This window comes from Rhinopithecus bieti, unplaced genomic scaffold, assembly GCF_001698545.2.
Source record: "Rhinopithecus bieti isolate Rb0 unplaced genomic scaffold, ASM169854v2 scaffold_23276, whole genome shotgun sequence".
NCBI lineage: Eukaryota > Metazoa > Chordata > Mammalia > Primates > Cercopithecidae > Rhinopithecus > Rhinopithecus bieti.
Window position 1 is genome coordinate 323,096 of NW_016810868.1, and position 23,100 is coordinate 346,195.

Consider the following 23,100-nt stretch of genomic DNA (forward strand, 5'->3'; position numbering starts at 1 on the left):
GAGACTCCGTCTGAAAAAAAAAAAAAAAGAAACCCAACAAATAGGCCAGTGCGGTGGCTCACAACCTGTAATCCCAGCACTTTGGGAGGCCAAGGTGGGAGGATCATGAGTCAGTGAGGATCGAGACCATCCTGGCTAACACAGTGAATACCCTGTCTCTACTAAAAATACAAAACTTCAGCTGGCCGTGGGTGGCGGGCGCCTGTAGTCCCAGCTACTCAGCGAGGCTGAGGCAGGAGATGGCGTGAACCTGGGAGGTGGAGTTTGCAGTGAGCAAGATAGCGCCACTGCACTCCAGACATGGGCGACAGAGCGAGACTCCATCGAAAGAAAGAAAAAAGAAAGGAAGGAAGGAGGAAGGAAAGAAAGAAGGAAGGAAGGAAGGAAGGAAGGAAGGAAGGAAAGGAAGGAAGGAAGAAGGGGGAGGAGGAGGGAGAGAAAGGTGAGGGGAAAGGAAGGAGGAAGGAAGGAAGAAAAGAAGAAGAAAAAATCAACAAAATGGGCTGGAGCAAGTGGTTTCCCCCAGGAAAAACCTCCCTTGACCTCACTCCATTTCTCAAAAATGAATTTAAGATGAATCATGCACCTAAACGTTAAAATCCAAAACTGAATGTTTGGGAAAGAGGATAATATATTCCTAAATTTGAGAAGATATTTTCCTGTTTTTCTCTCTAAAGCATTATAGTAAAGATACCTTAGGGCAGAGAAAGTACTAATCGAAAAAGCAGGGCCAGGCGCGGTGGCTCATGCCTGTAATCCCAGCACTTTGGGTGGCCGAGGTGGACAAATTGCCTGAGGCCGGGATTTCAAGACCAGCCTGACCAACATGGAGAAACCCCGTCTCTACTAAAAATACAAAATTAGCCGGGCGTGCTGGCACGTGCCTGTAATCCCAGCTACTCGGGAGGCTGAGGCAGGAGAATCGCTTGAACCTGGGAGGCAGAGGTTGCAGTGAGCCGAGATTGTACCACCGTACTCCAGCCTGGGCAACAAGAGAAAAACTCCATCTCAAAAAAAAAAAAAAAGAAAAAAAAGAAAAAGAAAAGAAAAAGAAGAAAGGGATAAATTGGACCTGGTCAAATCGGACTGGAAACACTTAGGATTCATGAAAACATGAAGCAATGAGAACTCCCATGTATGAGTGGCGTGGACGGACGATGCTGCCAGCTGCAGAGACAAGGGTGACTCCTCACGGAAGTCAGCAAGCTCCTTTCTAGGAATTCACCTTTGACCAACAAAAACATGCACACAAGAAGACCTGTACAAGAAAGGCGATAGCTGCTTTATCGACAATAGCCCCGAACTGGAGCTAACCCAAGCATACACACACAGGAGAACGGATAAATGCAAAAGCCGCTGAGCAGAAGCGAGGCCAAAAAAAGTAACCCACTGCATGGTTCCTGTTATAGAGAGCCCTAGAAGAGGCAAAACTAACTTACAGTGAAAGAAATCAGATGGGTGATGTGCCTTGTGGGCAGGGCCAGAGAGGGGAGGAAGAGAGAACGTTGGCTGGGGGATGTAAACGGCCTCTGTCCTGATAAGGGGTGGGTCACACGGCAAAGGCATTTGTCAGAACGCACTGAGCTGCATTCAATCCATGCATTTTGCCAAATGCCAATTATGCCTCAACAAAAAGCCTAAAATTTATGTTGTTATTTCGTACCATACACCAAATAAATTCCACCTGGATTCAAGAGCTAAACCTAAAGACAAAGAACTAGGACAAGCACTGGAGCATATTTTTTATAATTTGGGGGTGCAGAAGGTCTTTCTAAACGTATTACAGAACCAGAAGTCACCAGACAGATTTCTGCCACATAACAAATTTAAATTCGGTATAGGTATAAAATTACAATATATAAAGAGCCCACAAATATCAGTAAGAAAAATATAGCACAACAGAATTTTTGCACAAAGGCAATTCACATAGGAGGAAAGGCTAGGCTGTGATAAATATAAGGAGAGACGCTCAATTTTATCAATAATCAAACTGCAGAGTAACACTGCAGTGAGAGTCGCCTTCTAGACAATTAGAAAAGCAGGAAGTGCGAAGCGGAGGCCTCAGGGAGGGCTGGGGGAGACGTACATCAGTGAAGGCAAAACTGGCTGGTGTTTTCTCGGTGACGTTTTGGTAAGCGATTCCAAAAGGGACAATACGTGCCCTCTGACCCCTTCCCTAAGAAGGCAATTGCACAAACGGATAAAGATGAGGTACGAGATTCTCCTTCCCAGCGTCATTGCGCAAAAGAAACATCATACATACGTCACAAAGGGTTCACCTGGTCCAGACACGCAGTGCGTCCGACGTTCCTGCCAAAGCCCAGGAGGCTCTCCCTTGCCTGACAGGAGACGCACTCGGCCCGAGTGAACACGGCAGGCTGCAGCTGTCTCCCGTGTCAGGCGGGGGCGAGAAGGGGGATTTCTGGAGCATTTCACATTCCTCTTCCAGGTCTTGTGCGTTGAGTTTTTGGTAATAAACAGGTGTGACTTTCACAGAAACAAGGGCAACCTCCAGTGTAACTGGGTGGCCTCTGCTCACACCCCATCTGTGTTTGCGTGGCTGCCCCTCCGTGGGGAGGGCCTCCGTCCACCCAGCCTCAGAAAACCCCAAGGAGGTGTGCACAGCTGGGGACCCCGGGGCCCTACTCAGTCCACTCAGAACACACTGACCCAAGAAGGCCCCAGCTCGCACTCCAAGGACCAACGGAGGCTGGCCAGTGGCTGAGCCCTGTTCCCTGCCCTCAGGGAACTACGTTGCCCTGAGTCACCCTGGGTGGTGGGAAGAGCTATAAAAGGGACCCTGGGTCCCTCAAGAATGTGGGGGGGGGGGTGCCAGGAGCCAGCAGGCACAAGGACCCACTGTGTGTTGGCACCACTGCCATCTCCTTGGCCTACCCGGCTGGGGCCCCTTGGGCTCCAGTGTCACACCCAAGTCCACTCACTGTGGCGCCTCGACAGCCCAACCCCCACCCATTGAGCTCAGAGGGGCCTCCGCTCCAGCCACATAAGCCTGTTTTTTCTCACAGACTACAGTCTGGGTGAGGACAAGGACGCAGGCCGCTCTCTGCCCAAGTGGGTTAAGAACATGCTACGAGCTTTGCCCAGGTGAGGGGTTCTGGCTGCTGCAGGACCAGAGGGCCAGCCTGCATGGGTTTTCCATTTTTATTTATCCAAAGAGGAGAAAGAGGGAGGGGGAGGGGCAGGGGGAGGCCTCCTGCCCTGCCCTGGCCCACCTGGTCCCTGTGAGACTCACCTGTTCTCCGCACCTGCCGCAGGTCCCCTCAGCCCCCTTCCCAGTGGGCCTACACTCCCCAGAGCACGTGCAGATGCTGCCCCACAGTGCAAAGGGCCTGTAAGGTCTCTTCCTCCTAAGCCTAGCCCAGAGTCTGGTTTAGGGACAAGGCGGTCACTGCAGAGCTGTCCAGGACCGTGTGAGGTGGGCTCTGTGTTGGGTGCTCATTTTAAATGGCTGGAACTTTCTGTGACAGGGCCTAGTTGTCGGGCCACCCTGGCGGGCCTTCGTGACACCCAAAAAGTTTGCTATTGGCTTGATTCAACCAACACCTGTTTGTACATCCAGCACCTGACCCAGGGCATGGAGCAGAACAGGTAGACACTCAAGCCACAAAAATTAGAGTCATCTGCCAGCTACGGGCTGTCCCAGGGGAAGGGGCTGTACCGGCTGCTCCCCCTGCAGGGCTGGTGGAGCCAGCAGAGCCTTAGATTCAGGCTCCAGTGGCCCCTCAGTCACCTCCTGCCATGGCCTCTGAGATGAGGTGACCTGCGGCTCCTCCACGCTCCTGAGCCCAGGCTTGGCAAGAATGCAGCCCGCCCCACACAGCCCCTCCTCAGACGTGGAGGTCAAAGGCCACAGGCTGTCTGGGTTCCTGGAGGAATGTGGCCTCCCCTGTGGCCCTGTGCACGCCTGCCCAGTCCTTCATGCAGTTGCGCAATGTCTGGCGACAGGCACTCGTACCTCAGGCTGGACCACCACGCACCCTGCTTGGGCCATCTATTCACAAAGTGCAGGGCAGTTGTTACCGTGCTAGATAAGCATCTAAAATGCCTGAGTGAATTCTGTGTATTAAACCACGGAGTGTCTGAGCATGTTACTGAGGTTACACTAAAAGCCCTCCTGTGGTGAGTGAGGCCAGTCAGCAAGGAGAACACAGCAGGCTGGAGGCTTTGGGTCTAGGGGTCCCCACAGAGAGGTAGGGGTCGTGGCTGGCAGGAAGTAGGACGGGCTCTGGCTCTGCCTTCTGCGGCCTCACTGTTCACATGCAGCTCTGCCTCTGGCTGTGAGACTCACCTGACGAGCCCTGTCGGCTTCCAGAACGATGCCCAGACCTGGGCACCTGGCACTAGACGCAGACATGCAGACACGCACAGACACAAAACATACCAGTGTGCCCACACTCGCACATGTATTCACACACACAGACTCATTCAACACATGCAGGAATGCACAGGCTTCCCTAACCTCTGCCTGGAATGTCCCCTCTTCAGGGACAAATCTGGGGTGAAAAGGAAGCTGTACTTCCTTGGACAGGGGACAGAAAGCTGGGCCGGGTCCAGGGGGGACCCGCAAGTTCTGCAGAGACCAGCTGAAATATGGTGTCATAATAAAAACCCCATTTAAAGTACTTCTTTTTTTTTTTATTGATTTCATTGAAAACAGAACAAGAAATGGTCAGAGCCAAAAGACTGCTCTTAAAACTGTCAAAAACATTTTAACAGAAAAAAAATAAACATGACTGCATTATGAATGTTTAGAAGAGTTGCACAAAAAAAACCCCACTGTTACTGCACTAATTACAGTATTTAAAAAGGTATATGCCAAAAAAAAGTATATGACCTGCCAGGCCACCACACAAAAGGTGATGGCAAATTTATTCACACTACAAGACTAACATTTTTAAAAAAGTTTTTCCTGCATTTTATTCTAAAATCACTTTGTTCTCTTTATACAGTTGATAGTTTATTTCACGTGGTGAGTAGAAACCACACCAGAATCAGCACCGTTGTCTGTGTTTTGTTTTTTATTTTTTGTTTGTCCTAATGTTCAGTAATGGTAGAAAATAAATCAGTTTATTCATCATAGCATGTGGCTTAAAAAATCAACAGAAGGTGCCAGCGTCAACGGAACCGGCGGGGGCTGCACCCACCAAACCACTTCCTCGAAAAGAAACGTCAGTTAGAGGTTTGATATATAGGACTAGATATAGGATTCCTTTAAAAAGCAAACCCACATTTTCTCCAAAGTTAGTGGCGGGGTCGGTCTCCTGACTCTCCGAGACTGGCAGCAGACAGTGTCCTCCGTGCAGCCCCTGGGACCCGGCACCAGCCACGCAGGGCGCGGGCAGGGCCAACGGAGCAGCTCGCGCTAACGGTGGCCTCCGCGGTGCCACACAGAACAGTCTGGGCCGGGCAGGAGAACAAAGCAACCCCGTGGTGCAGCGGGGACCTCGGAGGTCACAGGAAGAAACGAGAAACTTCGCAACGACAAATCAGCATCAGAAACTCAGAAGGTGATGCCAGTGCGGACTCCCAGCGTCTTTGGGGCGCGGGCCAAAGTGTGCGCTCCAGCCTGGGCACTGGGCCCGCGGCGAGGCCGCAGGTCTGGGAAGGTGGCTGGGAGGCGTCCGCACCCGCCCGCAGGGGCTGCAGCCTCACCTCCGACCCCTCCAGGAAGCCGGCGGCGCAGCCCCCAAGGAGGACACGTGCGGAATCTCTCCTCCTCCTCCTCTAAACGGCGACGCGGCGGACCCTGGCTCCCGAGCGCCCCGCTGGCCGGCGGTGTCTCATAGCGGGTCGGCGGCAGCCGCGGAGCTGGTGTCGGGCAGGCCGTCCTCCTGGGCCTCCTGGGCCGCGCTGGCCTGACGCTGGGCCAGGGCCGCGCTCGAGTGCCGGCACTTGGGGGAGCCGCAGCGGCAGCTGAAGAGCTTGCCTTTGATGTCCCAGAAGCGCTCTCCGTAGTCAAACCTGGGGGGGAACAGAACCAAGGCTCCAAGTCGAATCCCACCGGCACCTCCCACAAGCCAGATAAATGCAGGCAAGGCCAGAGCTTCCTCGCCCCGACCTGCCGTGCCGCATCCCAGGTCGTAGTTTTTAGAACTACAGGAAAACCCTGAGGATAAACCCGAGACAAGCCCAGGAAAGCAACGCAAGCCCCGTTCCTAAAACCGTCCCGCTGGCAGCGGACATGGCCAGGGGCTGCGACGGTGCGTACCCGAGCTGTTCGCCGGCCTCGATCAGGCGGGTGCTGAAGAAGGCGATCCGGGGGAACCGCAGGTCCTGGTGGGCCATGAACACACGCACGGGCACCAGGTTGGGCTCGCAGTGGTGGTTGATGAACCGGCTGACGTTTCCGTAGAACCGCGCGTCGATGCAGTAAACCTCCCCGTCCTGCAGGGCGAGAGAAGCCGGCACGCGCTGCAGCGAGCAAGGCCCCGCAAGCCGGCCTCGCCGGGTACGGCGGCCCCAGAGCATGGGGTTGGGCGCAAGCCCGCCACGCAGAAGGGGCCTTCTCCAGTGATCCCCGGCGGCGGTGCGGGACCTCCGCTGGCCTTCTCGCTGTGTGGCCGCCCACCCCGCACCCTGCCCTCCCTGCTGGGCCGCCGTCTGCGGTGCGGTGCGGGTGGTGCAGGCCGTTCCCTTGACAGCGTCCCCATGGGGCTTCCAGCGACGGAATACGGACAGCGCCATCCCACCCAGTACCCATGGGGCTGTCTGGCACCAACAGGAGAAAGGAGGCCGGGGCTGCAAGAGCCCCGTGAGGCAGTGGCAGGGGCTGAGGGGGTCGGGAGGGATGGAGCTGGCGTCTGGGACGCACTGCCTTGGTGACGAGGAGGCGGAACAGTCCCCGGAGGGTCTGGGGAGACTCAGTGGCGAATGGCACCGGGGAGGACCGTCAGGCGGAGGTTGCCCACAGAAAACGACTTCTGCTGCAGCCCTTCCGGGAGCTGGTGTGGTTGTGGAACACGAGGCCGAAGAGACTGAGGCGTCCTCCTCACCCTGGTGCCTTGGAGAGAAGCCCAAGATTCCAGGTGGCCTCATGGCCCTGGCCCCTGGCACTGGTCTGCGATGACGGATTCTGAATTGACTGTAGAGAGGGGGATGAGGTAGGTGGGCCTGACCCAACCACGCAACCCTTTTAAAAGCAGCTCTCTCTGGAGACCTAGGGCATGGAGCTGCTGGCGCCTGGATGGAGGGGCTGCGTGGGAGGAAGGTGGGTGGTCCTGGCCAGCAGCTAGCAAGGAACCTGGACGCTGCCCATGCGACCACAGGGACCTGGGCTCAGCAGCACCCTGCCTGTGCAGCCCAAGACCCGGCACGCTCAACCCCTGCTGCGCACACTGGGCCGAGTGGGTGGGCACCGTGGCGAGCTGCGGGTGGGTGGCGTGGTTTGTTACCCAGCGACGGGAAGAGGCAACATCACAGACGACAGCCAGGCAGACGGGGAAGGAGGCACCTGGGGCTTTCCAGGACCAAGTTCCGAGAGGGAGGAGCCTGCAGGCAGAGACACCTGGTCCACAACCTGCCCCAAAATGAGTATTAACCAGAGAACCAGAGACGCTCAGAGATCAAGAGGTTAAAACCCAAAGCAGCAAGCGGATGAAAGCGTGGACGGGGGTAGATCTCCAACAACCTTCATGGCGCGGGCAGTGACAAGACGGTAAACCAGGCGAGCACGGCCGCGGGACGGGACCAGCCATAGCCCCCAAAGACAAAGACACGGGAAGCCGCCTCCCGGTTTACCCCAAAGAAACAGAGCTCAGAGTGGCTCATGTGGCGTGGACTTTGGCCTCTGCTTCAGGGTCTGGTGGACTAAGAATCTATAGGCGACCCCTCCCCGTGCAAAAAGCACCTCTGAAACTAGTAAGAACGCACACATGAAAGTCCTGGACAGTAGCAAGATGGAGACTGAGGGGCTCCCGGCTGGAGGGGCCAGGCCCAGCTCTGCCCAGGCTTTCACCAGGGGTGGCCCGTCTGGCAGAGCACACAGCACTGCCCCAAGGGGAAGAACCTGCAGGTGCTTCGGAGGCGGGTGGGGTTTCAAAGTCTGTGTACACAAATCTCTGCCTAACCAGGACCCCACAGAGACAGCAACCCCAGCAAAGATGCACGACTGGAGTAAAGCAGACAGGCCAGGTGGGAGGCGGGGCCTGCGGAGAGAGCCCAGCCAATCCTAGGACTGGAGCAAGGTGCAGAGGCCACATGGGAGGCGGGGCCTGAGGGAGCCCAGCCAATCCTAGGACTGGAGGGAAGGCAGAGCCTGCAGGATCCCAGCCAATCCTAGGACTGCAGAGAGGCACAAAGGCCGAGTGGGAGGCGGGGCCTACAGAGGGGGTCCAGCCAATCCTAGGACGGCAGCGAGGCGCAGAGGCCACATGGGAGGCGGGGTCTGAGGAGGGAGCCCAGCCAATCCTAGGACTGGAGAGAAGGCACAGGGACCACGAGAGAGGCGGGGCCTGCAGAAGGGGCCCAGCCAATTGCACTGGGGAAACAAGACCCACACAGGAGAGAAACCAGAGTCCTGGTTAACAGAGAGAAAAACGTTAACAGGAACAACTGAAGTGACCTGACACTAGAAACACTGAGGAAATGAACACGTCTGAAAGAGAACACTCAACTGAGCCCAGCCTTGAGATGAACCAAATGCTGCACCAACAGACACGTATTTTCAAGGCAGCTCCTAAGGCTATCCTCAATGAAGAACAAAAAGCAAGATTTCATGGCATGAAAATCTCAGAGAAATGAGAAGTCTCAGCAGAGAAACAGAAAAAGAATCCAACGGAAATTCTAAATCGAAATTAACTGGCTGCTGAAGCCATCACTGGGTGGATGAACAGAATCTCAGATTTGCCTGACAGGTAAAGTCAAACAAACTGACTTGTACACAACATTATCTGAGATAAATAGCAAGGGCTGAAATCAACCTGAATGTCCCAAAAAAGGGGGAGAAAGATTTCCACGTATGGACAATATGATGACTCTTTCCAAATCCTGTTGGGAGAAAGGTAAGGGCTGGTGCAGTATCTACACTCTACCACTGTTTGTGTTAAGGAAAGCGAAGGAATAAGAAATTTACTTGAGTATTTTTTCTCGATTTCTGCTGATGGTTGCTGCAGGTGCTATGGTTGGAATGTGTGTGTCCCCCCACCAGACTCACAGGCTGAGACCCCTAGGTTACAGTGAGGCTTTGGGAAGGCGATTAAGTCATGGGAGTGGAGGGAATTGTGCCCTCATAAAAGGGACTCCAGACAGCTGCTGCACCTCCTCCACCACGTGAGGACACAGTGAGAAGGCACTGGCCCTCCCCAGACACCAGATCTACCAGCATCTTCATCTTGGGACTTCCAGCCTCCAGAGCAGTGAGAAACACATTCCTGTTATTTGTAAGCCTCACGGTTTACAGTGTTTTGCTATCAAAGTCCGAATGGAGTAAGACAGCAAGAAACAGAATACAGAGAACATGGAGAGAAGCAAGGGTTTTCTGGGTGTGAACTTCCCAAGCACGCAAACATTTTACACAATCAAATAACAAAAAATTAAATCGTTAACATTTAAAATGAACTAAAATTAATGTAACTGCCTATCAAGTTGGTGACACAATCACACAAGCAACATTTCCGGTGCTGCGAAGCACAGGACTGGGTCCAGCTTCCATGGAACATGCTCTAAGGAGTGAGACGCTGCAAAGAAACGCAGATGCCATCCCGCAGTTGTACTGGTGCTTACTGTTATCGGTAATATAATATCTGCTGCGGAGCGGCGTGGCTTCAGCGCGTAATCCCTGGCACTCTTGGGAAGCGCGAGGCGCGGTGCCATCACGAGGTCAGCAGAAGACTCGAGACACCATCCTGGCTAACACAGTGAAACCCCGTGCTGCTACCAAAACCACAAAAAACACTTAGCTGGGCGTCGAGAGAAATGGCCAGAACGTGGCCCTGTACCGTCGCCAGCTAGCTCGGCCGAGGCTGAGGCACGCCCGAGAGATGGGCGTGAACCCCCGCGCGAAGGGCGCGCCGACCTTGCAGCTGGCCAACGATACTAACCGCGCCCACTGCAAACTCCGGCCTGCGCGACCCCAAGCAACGACTCTGTCTCCAAAAAAAAAAAAAAAAAAAAAAAAAGTAATATCTGCGAGTACTATTTCTTCGCACAAGCCAAACATTTTAGAAACAAAACTTTCTCATTGTAAGACGATACACACATCATCACCCAAATCAGCCCAAGAAGTTGGATAAAAACTCTACACCGGTAACACCCTCTGAACTTGGCAAATATTAACATGAACACGCCTTTTTTAGAAACACCTGTTTACTTCATAGCTCTGTTCTCTGAAAACAGTTGATTGACGAACCGCATGGCACCCTGATGGCGTGGCGCCCCAGAGTCTCGTTTCAGTTTCCAAAAACTTTCTCTATCAAAAGTACAGCAGACATCCTGAAGAAATGACTGATTCAAGTGTGGGCGCAGGAAGCATAAAGGAGGCCTGGGTGTGCACATGGTGCCAAACGAGAGTAGTTGTCACCCAAACGAGCGGACAGGCTCCGCCTGTATGGGCGCTCCCCATCGGCCAACCCAGATGGGGCAGTTTGACCAATGTAAATACAGCAATGGCTTTAATTTGACTGCAAACCAACACACATGTAAGAAAATGTGTTTTTTACATGCTAAAATGTAAAAAAAAAAAAAAAAAAAGTAAAATGCCATAACCCACATTAAACACTCAAACAGAGAAAAGCAAAACAAGCAACCAAACATTTCTTTCGCTGGCCAAGTCTTTTTTTTTCTCTTTTTTTTTTTTTTTTTTTTTTGAGACGGAGGTCTTGGCTTGTCGGGCCTCAGGCTGGAGTGCAGTTGGCGCGATCTCCGCTCACTGGCAAAGCTCCGGCCTCGGCCCGGGTTTTACGCTTCTCCCTGCCTCAGCCTCATCCAAGTTAGCCGGCTGGGACTAGCAGGGCCGGGCCCGCCATCTCGCCCGGGCGCTAGTTTGTTTGTTAACTTTCTTTTAGTAGAGACCGGGGTTCACCGTGTGACGCAGCGATGGTTCTGCCGATCTCCTGACCTCGCGTGATCCACCCGTCTCGGCCTTTCCAAAGTGCTGGATTTACAGGCTTCGAGCACCGCGCGCCCGGCCACTGCGCAGTCATTTTATGCCACTTCCTCACTCTGAAACTTGTTAACTAAATGGTAAGAATAAAGCATTGATCTTACCTTTCTCTGAGGAGTAACCACAAAGCCCAGGTTTAAGGTTTACTTATTAAAACAGAAGAATGTCTGTTAATAAACAGGGAAGGCATGGATGCTCGGGGTGGGCAGTTGAGGTGGCCGCAAAAGCTCCCTGCAGGACACAGCAGCCCCAGTGTGTCGCCAAACCTCAGCCCTTCCTCCCAGCTAGCCGCAAACACAGGATAAGAGAACAAGTGAGGTGACACCACGGGGGGCACACAGAAATATGGACCATGGGATTTATCAGGCTGTCGGCCAGTCTCCTCTGCAGGCCACCGTGTGGGCTGCTGGTAGGAAGAACCTTCTGGGATGTGCCAAGTATCATACAAGAAACAGCCCCGCCTGATTCCAGAGGGGCGAACCAGGGAAAGACACCGGGGAAACTAGGAAAGTCTGTAGATGAACATCACTTGACGCGCAATCTCGTCAGGCAGCACTACTGACAGGCACACTCTGACACGTCACTGGGGGTAAAATGTCACATGTGTAACTAACTTTACATTATATCAGCAAAAAAGGACGAAACAAATAAAGCAAGATACTAACAACCATCAAGTCCAGGTGGGGCAATAAGAGCCTCCACTCTCCTGATTCTCTCTGCTTTCTGGTATGTTTGAAAATTTTCACAATGTGTAGTCAAAAAGGAATTGCAAAGGCAAGAAAAAGGAATCTGTGAAGGAAGTGGCAGAGAGGTAAAGTATTCTTCTATTTTTTAACTAAATAAGAGACCTGAATATCTTTAAAATCAGGGAGGAAGCATCAGAGAAGAACCTGTGTGGAGAAGGTGCTGCCGCAGGTGAGGAGGTTCAGGTGGCAGGCAGGTGGTGGGAGTGGGCGCAGGGCAGGAGCTCGAGTGGCAACGTCTGTGAGACCAGGGCAGGGGCCTCCCCATGGTGCCCGGATGCCCCACCCTGCTGAGTGGAGACAACATCACAGTCGGCTCTGTATAGACGCCCGGGCCTGGTGCTTGGAGTGGACCTCACTACAGGCGCTCATACACTTTGCCAGAGGCAAAAGAGGCCGTTTGGGAGGGCCAGGCCCATCTGGGCTCTTCCCAGGACACCGAGCAGGCTCCACAGCCCCCACGCAGCAAGCAGGAGGGAGGCACAGAGGCGGCAGCTCTCCAAGGCCCTGAACTGGCCCTGCTCAGAGCCACTGAGGGCTCATTGCAGACGTGGGGCCCCAAGGCTGGGGCTGTTCCCGGCCTTCTCACTTTTGTGGCTTTTCTGTCCAGAGCCACCGGCCTTAGAGATGCTCTAGTTCAGAGAGTTAAAAATAACCCTCCTCCCACCCTGAGAACCTTCCAGCTCTGCACCAAGCATCACTCGGGCCCTGTGGCTGCCCGGGAGACGTGGTACCTTCCCCACCCACACCCCCGCAGAAGCACACTTTGTGACTTCTCAGGATGAGCCCCTTTCTCAGTCTGACCCCCAGGAGCCTCCACGTGACCCTAGAGGTCATGAGGTCTCGAGACCCTGTGCTCTGCTTGGCCTAACTGCCCAGACCGGGGGTGCCTAGAGTCAGGGTGTGGCCTTGGCAATGGTCATGCCTGATGACCCAGCCCAGACTCCCTGAGGCCACGCACACATGTGGCAGCCTGGCATGTGCTGCTCCCCCCACCCCAGGGCATGTCCAGGGCTTCTTTGGGGACAGGGTGTGGGTTCCATGCACCCTGAAGAGTGCAGAGGGGCCCCTCCTGGGCACTCCCCTCTGACCCCTGGAGCCTGTGGATGGTCACGGCACAGGCTGCAGCCCAAAGAAACAAAGGGGCTGCCTCCATGGGCCATCAACCCTGCCCATGGCCTCCCACTGTGTGCCTTTTGTCCACGTCCCTCCCACGATGGCTGCCGGGCCAACCAACCTGTCAGTTGGCACAAGGAGCCCCCTTGGCACAGGAGCACGGCCTCTCCCAGCCGTTCCTACGGTTCAGAGGCTTCAGATCCCAGAATCCTCATAGGAACACACACCGCTGAGGGCTTTACTTCCAAGGTTTCTCTGATCAAGAAACCTTCCACCTAGGTTTCAGGCAAGCATACCATGGAGAGGCCTCCCTGGGGTGCCTCGCTGATGGGAGATTTCAACAAAGGCCTAAAGAAGGTAAGGACCAGGAGGGCGGATGGACAGGATCCCAGAGGGCATGTTCAGTGGGCTCCAGAACAGCGTGAGGGGGTGCGAGCAGTTGTGAGAGCAGTGGAGGGGCAGTCAGTGGGGAACAGGGTGTGCAAGGTTTGAGCCACCAGCAGAGGGCTTGGGGTCACCATAGCCCCAGGCTGAGAACAGATGGCAACAGCAGGGCCGGGGCTGACCCGGGGCGGGTGCCCACTGCAATGGTCCAGGAAATATCTCGAAGGCAGAATCAGAAAGTTTCCTGGTACCCACAGATTGTGGCACTCAGGTGGACAGGGGTCTGGGATCTGGGATCTGGGGGTGGGTCAAAGCTGCAGCAGACACCTGGGAGGCTTTATGGTGTTGATGCTCTCTACATCCCCAAAATGAACAACCATACCTGGGCCCGTGTGTCCACGGCTGAGAAGTGAGAGGGTGCCAGGAGGATTACCGTCCCTGGGCCCGTGTGTCCACGGCTGAGAAGTGAGAGGGTGCCAGGAGGAGCAGGGCTAGACGCTGCTGCCTCAGGTGGGTGGGGACCGGAGTCTGCCCTGGACTTAGGGACACTCATGGGAGACGAGGCCTGGCTGCATCTGGTTGCAGACAGACTGGAAGGCAAGGAATCAGTCGGGTGTGGCAGCTCTGGGGCATGAGGGAGTGTGGAGAGTGCTGACGGGATGTCCCTGAGGAGGTGAGGGCAGGCGTGGCTCCAGACAGGAGAAGGAAGCACAGAAAGTCCACGCCAGGGAACAGGTGTGAAGGCAGAGCACAGACATGTGGGGGAGGAGGCAGGGACCCCCCTGGCCAACACCACAAGCGAGTCAAGGAACCGAGAGCCTCCAGCAGCATCTGATGGAGCAGTATCGTGCCTGTTGAATATGACCACTTAAAAGCAGCCTAGGAAGTTGCAGTCCTTATTTTACAGAAGGACTGGCCCACAGTGGACTGGGAATATGGAAATGGCCCTTCCACACAGACGGCTTGGGAGGTGCAGCCCTAGGGGAGCAGGAGGAAATTGGCCAGTGAAGGCCACAGCCACACTGGCAGGGAGACAGGCCTGTGTGCACAATGCTGCCATTAGGAGGTGGTTGTGAACCCCCAGCAAAGCTCTCCCATCTCCTCTGGGCTGCGGCTCCACCCACCTGTCTTGGTCTCACTGGTTCTCACACAGTGAGAAGGCACGGTTCCTCCATGAGCCAGGTGGCCGGGTCCTCCCCAGAACCAAACCGGTAGGTGCCTTGACCTTGGACTTCCGGCCTCCAGCACTGTGAGAAACCAGTGTCTGTTGGGCAGGCTGTGCAGTCTGTGGTGTTCTGTTACAGCGGCCTCAACGGACTTGAGACAGGCCCCAGGAACCAGGGCCACCTGGGAGCAAAAGTCAGCTGCAGTGACAGAGGCCACAGCCTGCAGCTCAGCTGAGGCCTCTTGGTGCCTGTAAGTGGACTGGGGTGACCCAATGCATTTTCTTCAAGCAGGTTTGAAAATACAGTGTCTGGCACCCAAACAAAACTAACCAGAAACATGAGGAGACAGGGAAAGAAGGAGGACAACAAGCAGCAAAACAGACGCTAGAAACAGACCGACAGAGATGCCAGATGCTAGAGGGAGAGACCAGGGCAGGAGATATGGCAGCAAGGAGACGGCACAGAAACAGGAACACGCCACCGCCCCCCCGCCCCCCTCCCCCCGCAAGACCCGGACTGACCACACAACACAGCACTTGATGCCACATGGTTAAAATACACATAAATTAAATTTCCAGTAACAACAGCAAATAAATCAGCTATTCACATTAACAGAACAAGGAGAAAAATCATAGGATTATTTCAATAGATTTTTTTAAATGTTCAACAAAATTCAACATCAATTCATGAAATTCTTCGGGACAGAAAAGAAAACCTTGTTATTCTGATAAAGGCATCCCAACACCTGTACACGAGCATCACAGGAAACAGTCCTGAAAGGCTCCACGCCTCCTCCCTGACACTGGGCGGCCCCGCTGGTGTAGACGACAAGAATGAGAAGTGAAGCCATGGGGACCGGGGACAGCCTGCATGGTGATAACATGGGCACACGCACAGAAAACAACGGACCCACACGTATCATTACACTTAACAGGTGGCTTTAGGCCTCAGGTTAAAGAGTTAATTTTAAAAACCTACTCTATTTCTATATATCAAGCAACAACTGTGGAAAAATATGCCTCCTTCAAATACAAAAGCATCAGGGTTTCTGAGATGCTAAGGACTCCTGCCTCTGACTGTGATGGGTCAGCTGGTGCTGCACTTACCCTCCCGTCCAAGATGGATCGCCCAGCCAAAACCACAGGACACAAACAAGCAATGACTTGGCGGCACCTCTGGGCAGTTTCTCATACAGCTGAAGGTCACTCACACGTGACCCAGCCAGGAAATGACAGCGGCCACACGGTGTGTGAGTCCACTTACATGATATTCTGGAAAAGGCAGGACTGCAGGAAGCAAGTCAGCATGACCGTGGCTTGGAGTGGGGAAGGCTGGTGCCCGTGAGGAGAGGGAGTTGGCCCACACACGTGTAGAATTCTAAGGCAGCCCCAAGAGTCTCTCTGTATCAACCCAACCCCTTGAGCGTGACTTGCTTCTGGCCCACAGGATGTGGGAAGGCGGCAGCGAGGCAAAGCCCCGACATTCTCCTGCTGGCCTTCAAGAGAGCTGCCTCTAGGAGCTCAGAGCACCCCCGGCTGCCAGCCAGCAAGGAAGCAGAGGCCTCATCCTACAGTCAAGGAAATGAATTCTGACAACCCAGGGAGCATTTATACAAGGCCTGAAGCTAACATCAGACAGGGTAAGGACACCGCTTCCCCCAGTGCCAGGAAGAGAACAAGCATTATGCCCAGCCTCCCAGGAAACAAAGCTGCACAGGTCAGAACGCAAGAAGAAAAACTGTCTTTACTTACACATGACATGACCACATGTGCAGACAAGCCGAATAGTCCAGAAAGTTACTAGAATTTACAAATACATTTAACAAGGTCAATGTACAAGAAAATCAAGTATTTCCACATTGTTTATTTCCAACAAACAATTGGAAAATGAAATTTAAAAACAATACTGACTGTTTATAACATAAAAAGTAGAAGGGCCGGGCGCGGTGGGCTCAAGCCTGTAATCCCAGCACCTTTGGGAGGCCCGACGGGGGCGGGGATCACGAGTCAGGAGATCCACCGATGCCTGCTACAACACGGTGAAGCCGTCTCTTCTCGCGCGGGCGCGTGGCCTCACCACCTGTAATCCCAGCACTTTGGGAGGCCGAAGGCGGCGATCACGAGGTCAGGAGATCGAGACCATCCTGGCTAACACCCGTGAAACCCCGTCTCTACTAAAAAATACACAAAAAAACTAGCCGGGCCGAAGGTGGCGGGCGCCGTGTAGTCCCAGCTACTCGGAGGCTGAGGCAGGAGAATGGCGTGAACCCGGGCGAGGCGAGCTCTGCCAGTGGCTGAGATCCGGCCCACTGCACTCCAGCCTGGGGCGGACAGAGTTGAGACTCCGTCACCCCACCGTCAAAAAAAACAAAAAAAAAAAAACAAAAAAAAAAGAAAAGAAAAGTAGGACGTGCTTAGGAATACATTTAACAAAACAGTGTAAGACCTACATACTAAAAGCTACAAGGCTCTGCTGAGAGAAACTCAAGATCTAACTGAAAGAGAGCTGGGCCACCTGCAGACACAGGGTCAGAAGGCTCAACGTGCTAATGGCCAGCAGATTGCAGTCTCAACAAAAATTCCAGCAGCCTTGGCCTGTACTGACGCCCAGGCTCTCAACTGTCTATGGAAATGCAAAGGACACGGAGGAACTCAACAGGCTGAAAAGAACCGAGTATGAGGAGTATCAGGACCTAACACTGCCTGGCTCCCAGTTTTACTATCGATGAAGAGAATGTGGCATTGGTGTGAGGATCAGCAAATAGATCAAAGGAAGAAACATGGTCCAGACGTAGATCTGCGTCAGCTGGGGTAAGCACAACTAGTGGTGCTGGATTAACTGTCCATGGACACAAGTGAGCCTCAATCCTTACTTCAAACCCACGTTTCTGAGAGACAGGCCAGGCTGGAGTGCAGTGGCTCGATCACGGCTCACTGCAGCTTCAGACTCCATCTCGGCCTCCCGAAGTGCTGGGATTATAGGAGCGTGCCAGTGTGTCCGGCCTTAACTCGCATTTTTATATAAGACTTCTAAAAAAAGGAGAAAATCTCCACAATCCTGGGATAGACATGGAATTCTTAGGATATGGGAAGTAAGAGAATTTTAAAATTCTGCTTCCTGAAAGATACTGTTAAGAAAGTGAGGAGGCAAGGCACAGACTAAGAAAATATTCGCATCACACACACATTTATATGTATATCAGACAGACTCAGAGGATGGAAAGAGCTCCTACAACTCAAGAAGGCAAGCAGCCAATTAAAAAACAGGCAAAGTGGCCGGGCTTAGTGGCTCACGCCTGTAATCACAGCACTTTGGGAGGCCGAGACGGGGGATCACGAGGTCAGGAGATCGAGACCATTCTGGCTGACACAGTGAAACCCCGTCTCTACTAAAAATACAAAAAATTAGCCGGGCGTGGTGGCGGGCACCTGTAGTCCCAGCTACTCAGGAGGCTGAGACTGGAGAATGGCGTGAACCCGGGAGATAGAGCTTGCAGTGAGCGGAGATCAAGCCACTGCACTCCAGCCTGGGCAACAGAGCGAGACTCCATCTCAAAATAAAAAAGTTAGCCAGGCATGGTGGCCGCGGGAGACTGTAGTCCCAGCTACTCAGGAGGCTGAGGCAGGAGACTCACTTGAACCCGGGAGGCAGAGGTTGCAGTGAGCTGAGACTGTGCCACTGCATTCCAGCCTGGGCAACAAGAACGAAATTCCATCTCAATAAATAAACAAACAACAAGAAAAACAGGCATTTTTTCTTTTTAAGACAGAGTTTTGCTCTTGTTGCCCAGGCTAGAGGGTAATGGCATAATCTCTACTAAAAATACAAAAATTAGCCGGGCGTGGTGGTGCACGCCTGTAATCCCAGTTACTCAGGAGGCTGAGGCAGGAGACTCGCTTGAACGTGGAAGTGTTTGCCTCCCTAAAATTTGCCTGTTTGCCTGGCCTAAACAGGCAAATTTTAAAAATTACTTCACAAAAGAAGTATATGGATGGCAACACACATGAAGAGAGGCTCATCATCGAGCATCAGGAAAGCAAATCTAAGCCATGGTGTTTGGAGCTTACGCTCACTGTGGTGGGAACGCAAGTGCTAGAACCACTTTGGAAACTAGCGGCTTCTTTCAAAGTTAAAGGTTCCCCATATGAGCCAGTAACCCCACCCCATTTACTCAAGAGAAATAAAATTCACGTCCATTAAAAACAAGTCTATGGGAGTCACAGCAGGTTTACTCTTGACAGCAGAACTGGAAAGGACGGAGGCCCACTCACAGGTGAGAAGGCATAAACCAGCAGGGAGGCCGGGTGGGTCACCGGACTGATACGTGTAGCCACGTGGGCAAATCACAAAACATGCAAAGCCAGAACAGGATTCCGTTTATAGAAAATTCGAATGCAGGTGAAACTCACCCACCAGGATAGGCAGGGGAGAAAGAGGGGCTAAGGGCTCACAGACTAGGGGGCGGCAGAAATGCTCCATATCTTGACTGTGGAATTGATTACACTGGGATGTACATTTGTAAAAACTAAAACCATATACTTCAGTTTCTTTTACTGTATTTAAATTAATTGCAGGCCAGGCGCGGTGGCTCATGCCTCTAATCCCAGCACTTTGGGAGGCCGAGACGGGCGGATCACGAGGTCAGGAGATCGAGACCATCCTAGCTAACACGGTGGAACCCCGTCTCTACTAAAAAACACAAAAAACTAGCTGGGTGAGGTGGCAGGCACCTGTAGTCCCAGCTACTCGGGAGGCTGAGGCAGGAGAATGGCGTAAACTCGGCAGGCAGAGCTTGCAGTGAGCTGAGATCTGGCCACTGCACTCCAGCCTGGGCGAGACAGCGAGATGCCGTCTCAAAAAAAAACAAAAAAAAATGAATTGCAATAAAGTTGATCCAAGAGAAAAAAATCTCAAAAACCTATTTGATTTAAAAAAATCCAACAAAAGATATACAAGACCACACCACAGAAAGCCATAAAATATTACTGGGGGTAATTAAGAAAGACCTAACAAATGAAGAGACATACCATGTTCATGAGCTAGTAAGCAAGGTAGTAAATACATTTTTCCCTAACCTGATTGATAGGTCTAATACAATCCCAATCAAATCCCAATCCCAATCAAATCCCGACAGGAGCTTCTGTAGAACTGGTTAAGCTGACTTCAAAACTTATATGAAGACCAAAAAGAGCACGACACAAACTCTATGGTGAAGCCAGGCACAGTGGCTCACTCCTGCAATCCTAGTGCTTTGGGAAGCCAACGCGGGAGGACTGCCTGAGGCAGGAATTTGAGACCAGCCTGGGCAACATAGTGAGATTCCATCTCTATAAAAATAAAATAAAATAATTAACCAGGCATCACGGTGCACACTTGTAGTCCTACCTACTTGGGAGGTCAAGGCAGGAAGATCACTTGAGCCCAGGAGTTCAAGGCTGCAGCAAGCTATGATTGTGCCACTGCACTCCAGCCTGGGCAACAGAGCAAGACCTGGTCTCTTAACAAAAAAATTAAAAAAAAAAAAAAAAAAAAAAAAGGCCAGGGGCAGTGGCTCACGCCTGTAATCCCAGCACTTTGGGAAGCTGAGGCGGGCGGATCATGAGGTCAGGAGATCAAGACCATCCTGGCCAAAATGGTGAAACCCCGTCTCTACTAAAACTACAAAAATTAGCTGGGCATGGCTGCTCACGCCTGTAATCCCAGCACTTTGGGAGGCTGAGGCGGGAGGATCATGAAGGTCAGGAGATCGAGAGCATCTTGGCTAACATGGTGAAACCCCATCTCTACTAAAGATACAAAAAGTTAGCCGGGCGTGGTGGCGGGCGCCTGCAGTCCCAGCTACCGGGGAGGCTGAGGTAGGAGAATGGCGTGAACCTAGGAGGCGGAGCTTGCAGTGAGCCGAGATCACGCCACTGCACTCCAGCCTGGGCAACAGAGCGAGACTCTGCCTCAAACAAAACAAAACAAAACAAAACAAACCTCTAAGGTGAGAAGATGTAAATCACAGTAATCAAAGTAATTAAGGTAACACAGCCCAGGCCAAGAACAGTCAGCAGACTGACTGACAGGGCGAGGACAAGAGCCACTGCTGACGGGAAAAGACAGTCTTCTCCACAAATGGTGCTGAGTCAGTCAGGTACAAGATGAGAAAAAATAAACCTCGACGCTGATCTTACACCACACACAGAACGGCTGTCAACCTACACATGGAACCCACGTGAAAGCACACAGGACCGTTTCTGGGAAATATTCAAGTTTTCAAAAAATATCACTAGGACATTACAAAAACCCAGCATTTAGAAAAAGACTGATAAATTGAACTAGAATAAAAACAAGAACTTCTGTTCACTCCAAGACATCATTAGGAAGTGAAAAAGCCACAGAGGGAAGGCGACATCTGTGGCGCACACAAGTGACAACAGAGCCTTTGTGAGAATATGTGTTACCAGCCCACAGAAGGCAAGGCATTCCACAGCAAGGCTGGAATAGGCAGCTGGCAGCAGAAAAGCCCACAACTCTGCACACACAGAGGCTGCGGTCCCTCAAGGGCTCGGCCCCACTGCACAGGGAGAGATGCCTGAACACTGTGACCTTCCAGAGCCCGGCTTCTCTTCCATCAAACACAAGTCATTTCACCAACGGTTACTTCTTAGAAGGTGGCTGTAGGGACAGAGTCTGGGGTTGGGGCTGGCAGTCCATAGGGGCCACTGCTATGAAGACGGCTGCCTGGTGCCCTATTCTTCGGGCATAAGATTTATTCTGTGGTCTGGTGGCTGCTGTTTGAGATGAGAAAACCTTTATTTCCCCACTGGCCTGGAGTGACTGCAGGTTTCAAGAGGTTTTAAAATAGACAATGGATGAATTCCAGAGCAATGATGGGAACTAGGCTACAGTAAAGGGAGCATGAGGCCAGGCTGGGATGGGTCAGTCACCCCTGCCCCAGCCTCAGAAACCTCCCGAAACCAGGTTCCTGGAGTGGCCCCTGCTCTCTCCCACGGGCAGTGGGGATTGGGTGGGCTGGGGACACAAGCGGCGTGTCTGCTGCCGTTTCTGTGCACATGACGGGAGGCTCACCGCTGCTTCCCTCAGTCACTGTGAATACACGGCCCCCTCCTCAGCCTCTCTGCAGTCTCAGGGGTTGCCAAGCCCCAACCCGAGATTCTCGGCTGGGGTCTGGAGGATTGGAGTGGTGGGCCTCAGGCCCCACTCTCACAAGAAGGGGGCAGTCGGCTGCACAGGCTTAGGACCTCCCGAGTCAGAGGTCCCTCCATCCATGCTGGGCACAGAACCAGGGCCAGCTCCGAAGGTGGCACTCAGCAGGTCTATAGCAAGCCCGCTCTCGTCAACAGTAAGAGCTCTCATCTGAATCCAGGCCCTACTGGGACAAACACATTCAGGTTTCACAGTTCACAACAAGCTCTACATGGCCCCAACCCCACAAAGCACATTACCTTATTGTCGAGATCAAAGAGGTAAGAATCCTCCTCCCGAACATCGGCTTCTGAGTCTGAAATCAGCTCCCCAACATACCTGCAGAAGGAGAAGCGGTGCAGGTGAGGCCCTGGAAGACAGCGGGCACTGTCACAGACAAGCGCAGCCTGGTCTCCGTGCCCACAGGGAAAGAGCGGGGCACACCAGAAGAACATGTGGGGAACATGTGTGGAGATGTGTGCCTGGGTGGAACTGGGGTTTCAGCTGAGGTTCCCGAGGATGATGATGATGATGACGACGACACTGAAAGCTCTGCGTCTGCGGTCTGGCACCTGAGAACCCAGAATGGTTCTCCCCCAGAGATGACTGCCCATGCTGGACCATGCCTTCCTAAATGCACTCACGAGCTGTTTAAGGGCAGCAGCAAGAGCACTGAGGACAGCACAAGCTTGGTTCTCAGGGCCAGGGTCTCCATGGCCCCCACCCTATGCTGCTGTAGGCCAGGGGATGTGCCTGCTCCCAGAGGGGCTTCCTGAAGTGCAGACACAGATGGGCCTCCGTCCCAGAAATGACACGTGCCACCGGCAGGCTTGGGGTGACCCAGGGACTCACTCACTCGCAGACAAAGGTGCCTAGTGGGATGTCCTGCAGGGACCGCACGCCCCAGCCCATGTCCCTCGTCCGGTAGAGCTGCAGCCTTGCCCTGGAAAATAGAGAGTAGTGGTGGACCCAGGCCACAGCCTCAGCCTCTTGCCACAATGGTCAGCAAAAGCCAGCTGGTGCCACGTCACTGAAATGAGGAAGAAAACTGGTTCTGTATCCAAAGCGTTAGATGCTGTAGGCACCTCACAGACATAGCGTCTTGCACGCTCAGGAAGCCAAGAACCCGGGAATCAGCCGGGAACACCCCAGCCCGTGACCTCGGCAAGTCACTGGTCCTGGCCGTGGCTCGGTGTCCCCATCTGTAACATGGGGACAGAGCTGGGCCTGGGCCACTAGGCACTGTGGGCAGCAGAGGTGCTAATACTAGAGAAGCCTATAGCTGGACCAGGCAGTGGTGACACCTGCAGCCGAACCTGCTCCTGACAAGGAGCCTACAGGCCCCTCAGGGCTGGGGAGGGTGGCGGGGGGAGGTGGCAGG

General features: G+C 53.3%; 1 protein-coding gene across 5 annotated transcripts in view; it reads right to left on the reverse strand.

Annotated features, from left to right (window-relative positions):
• Positions 1-4,634: 4,634 nt before the first annotated feature.
• Positions 4,635-23,100, reverse strand: part of EHMT1 (euchromatic histone lysine methyltransferase 1) — a 182,478-nt gene continuing 164,012 nt past the window's right edge. For 4 of the 5 annotated variants that reach the window (XM_017893066.1, XM_017893067.1, XM_017893068.1 and 1 more), the window contains 4 exons: positions 22,576-22,662; positions 21,980-22,058; positions 6,230-6,405; positions 4,635-5,982 (listed from right to left, as the gene is read on the reverse strand). In XM_017893066.1, the coding sequence (XP_017748555.1) occupies positions 5,802-5,982; positions 6,230-6,405; positions 21,980-22,058; positions 22,576-22,662 (523 nt within the window). In that variant the 3' untranslated portion in view covers positions 4,635-5,801. Of the gene's footprint in view, positions 5,983-6,229; positions 6,406-20,475; positions 21,904-21,979; positions 22,059-22,575; positions 22,663-23,100 lie in introns of those variants that run through there. The other variant, XM_017893069.1, reaches the window with a different exon arrangement.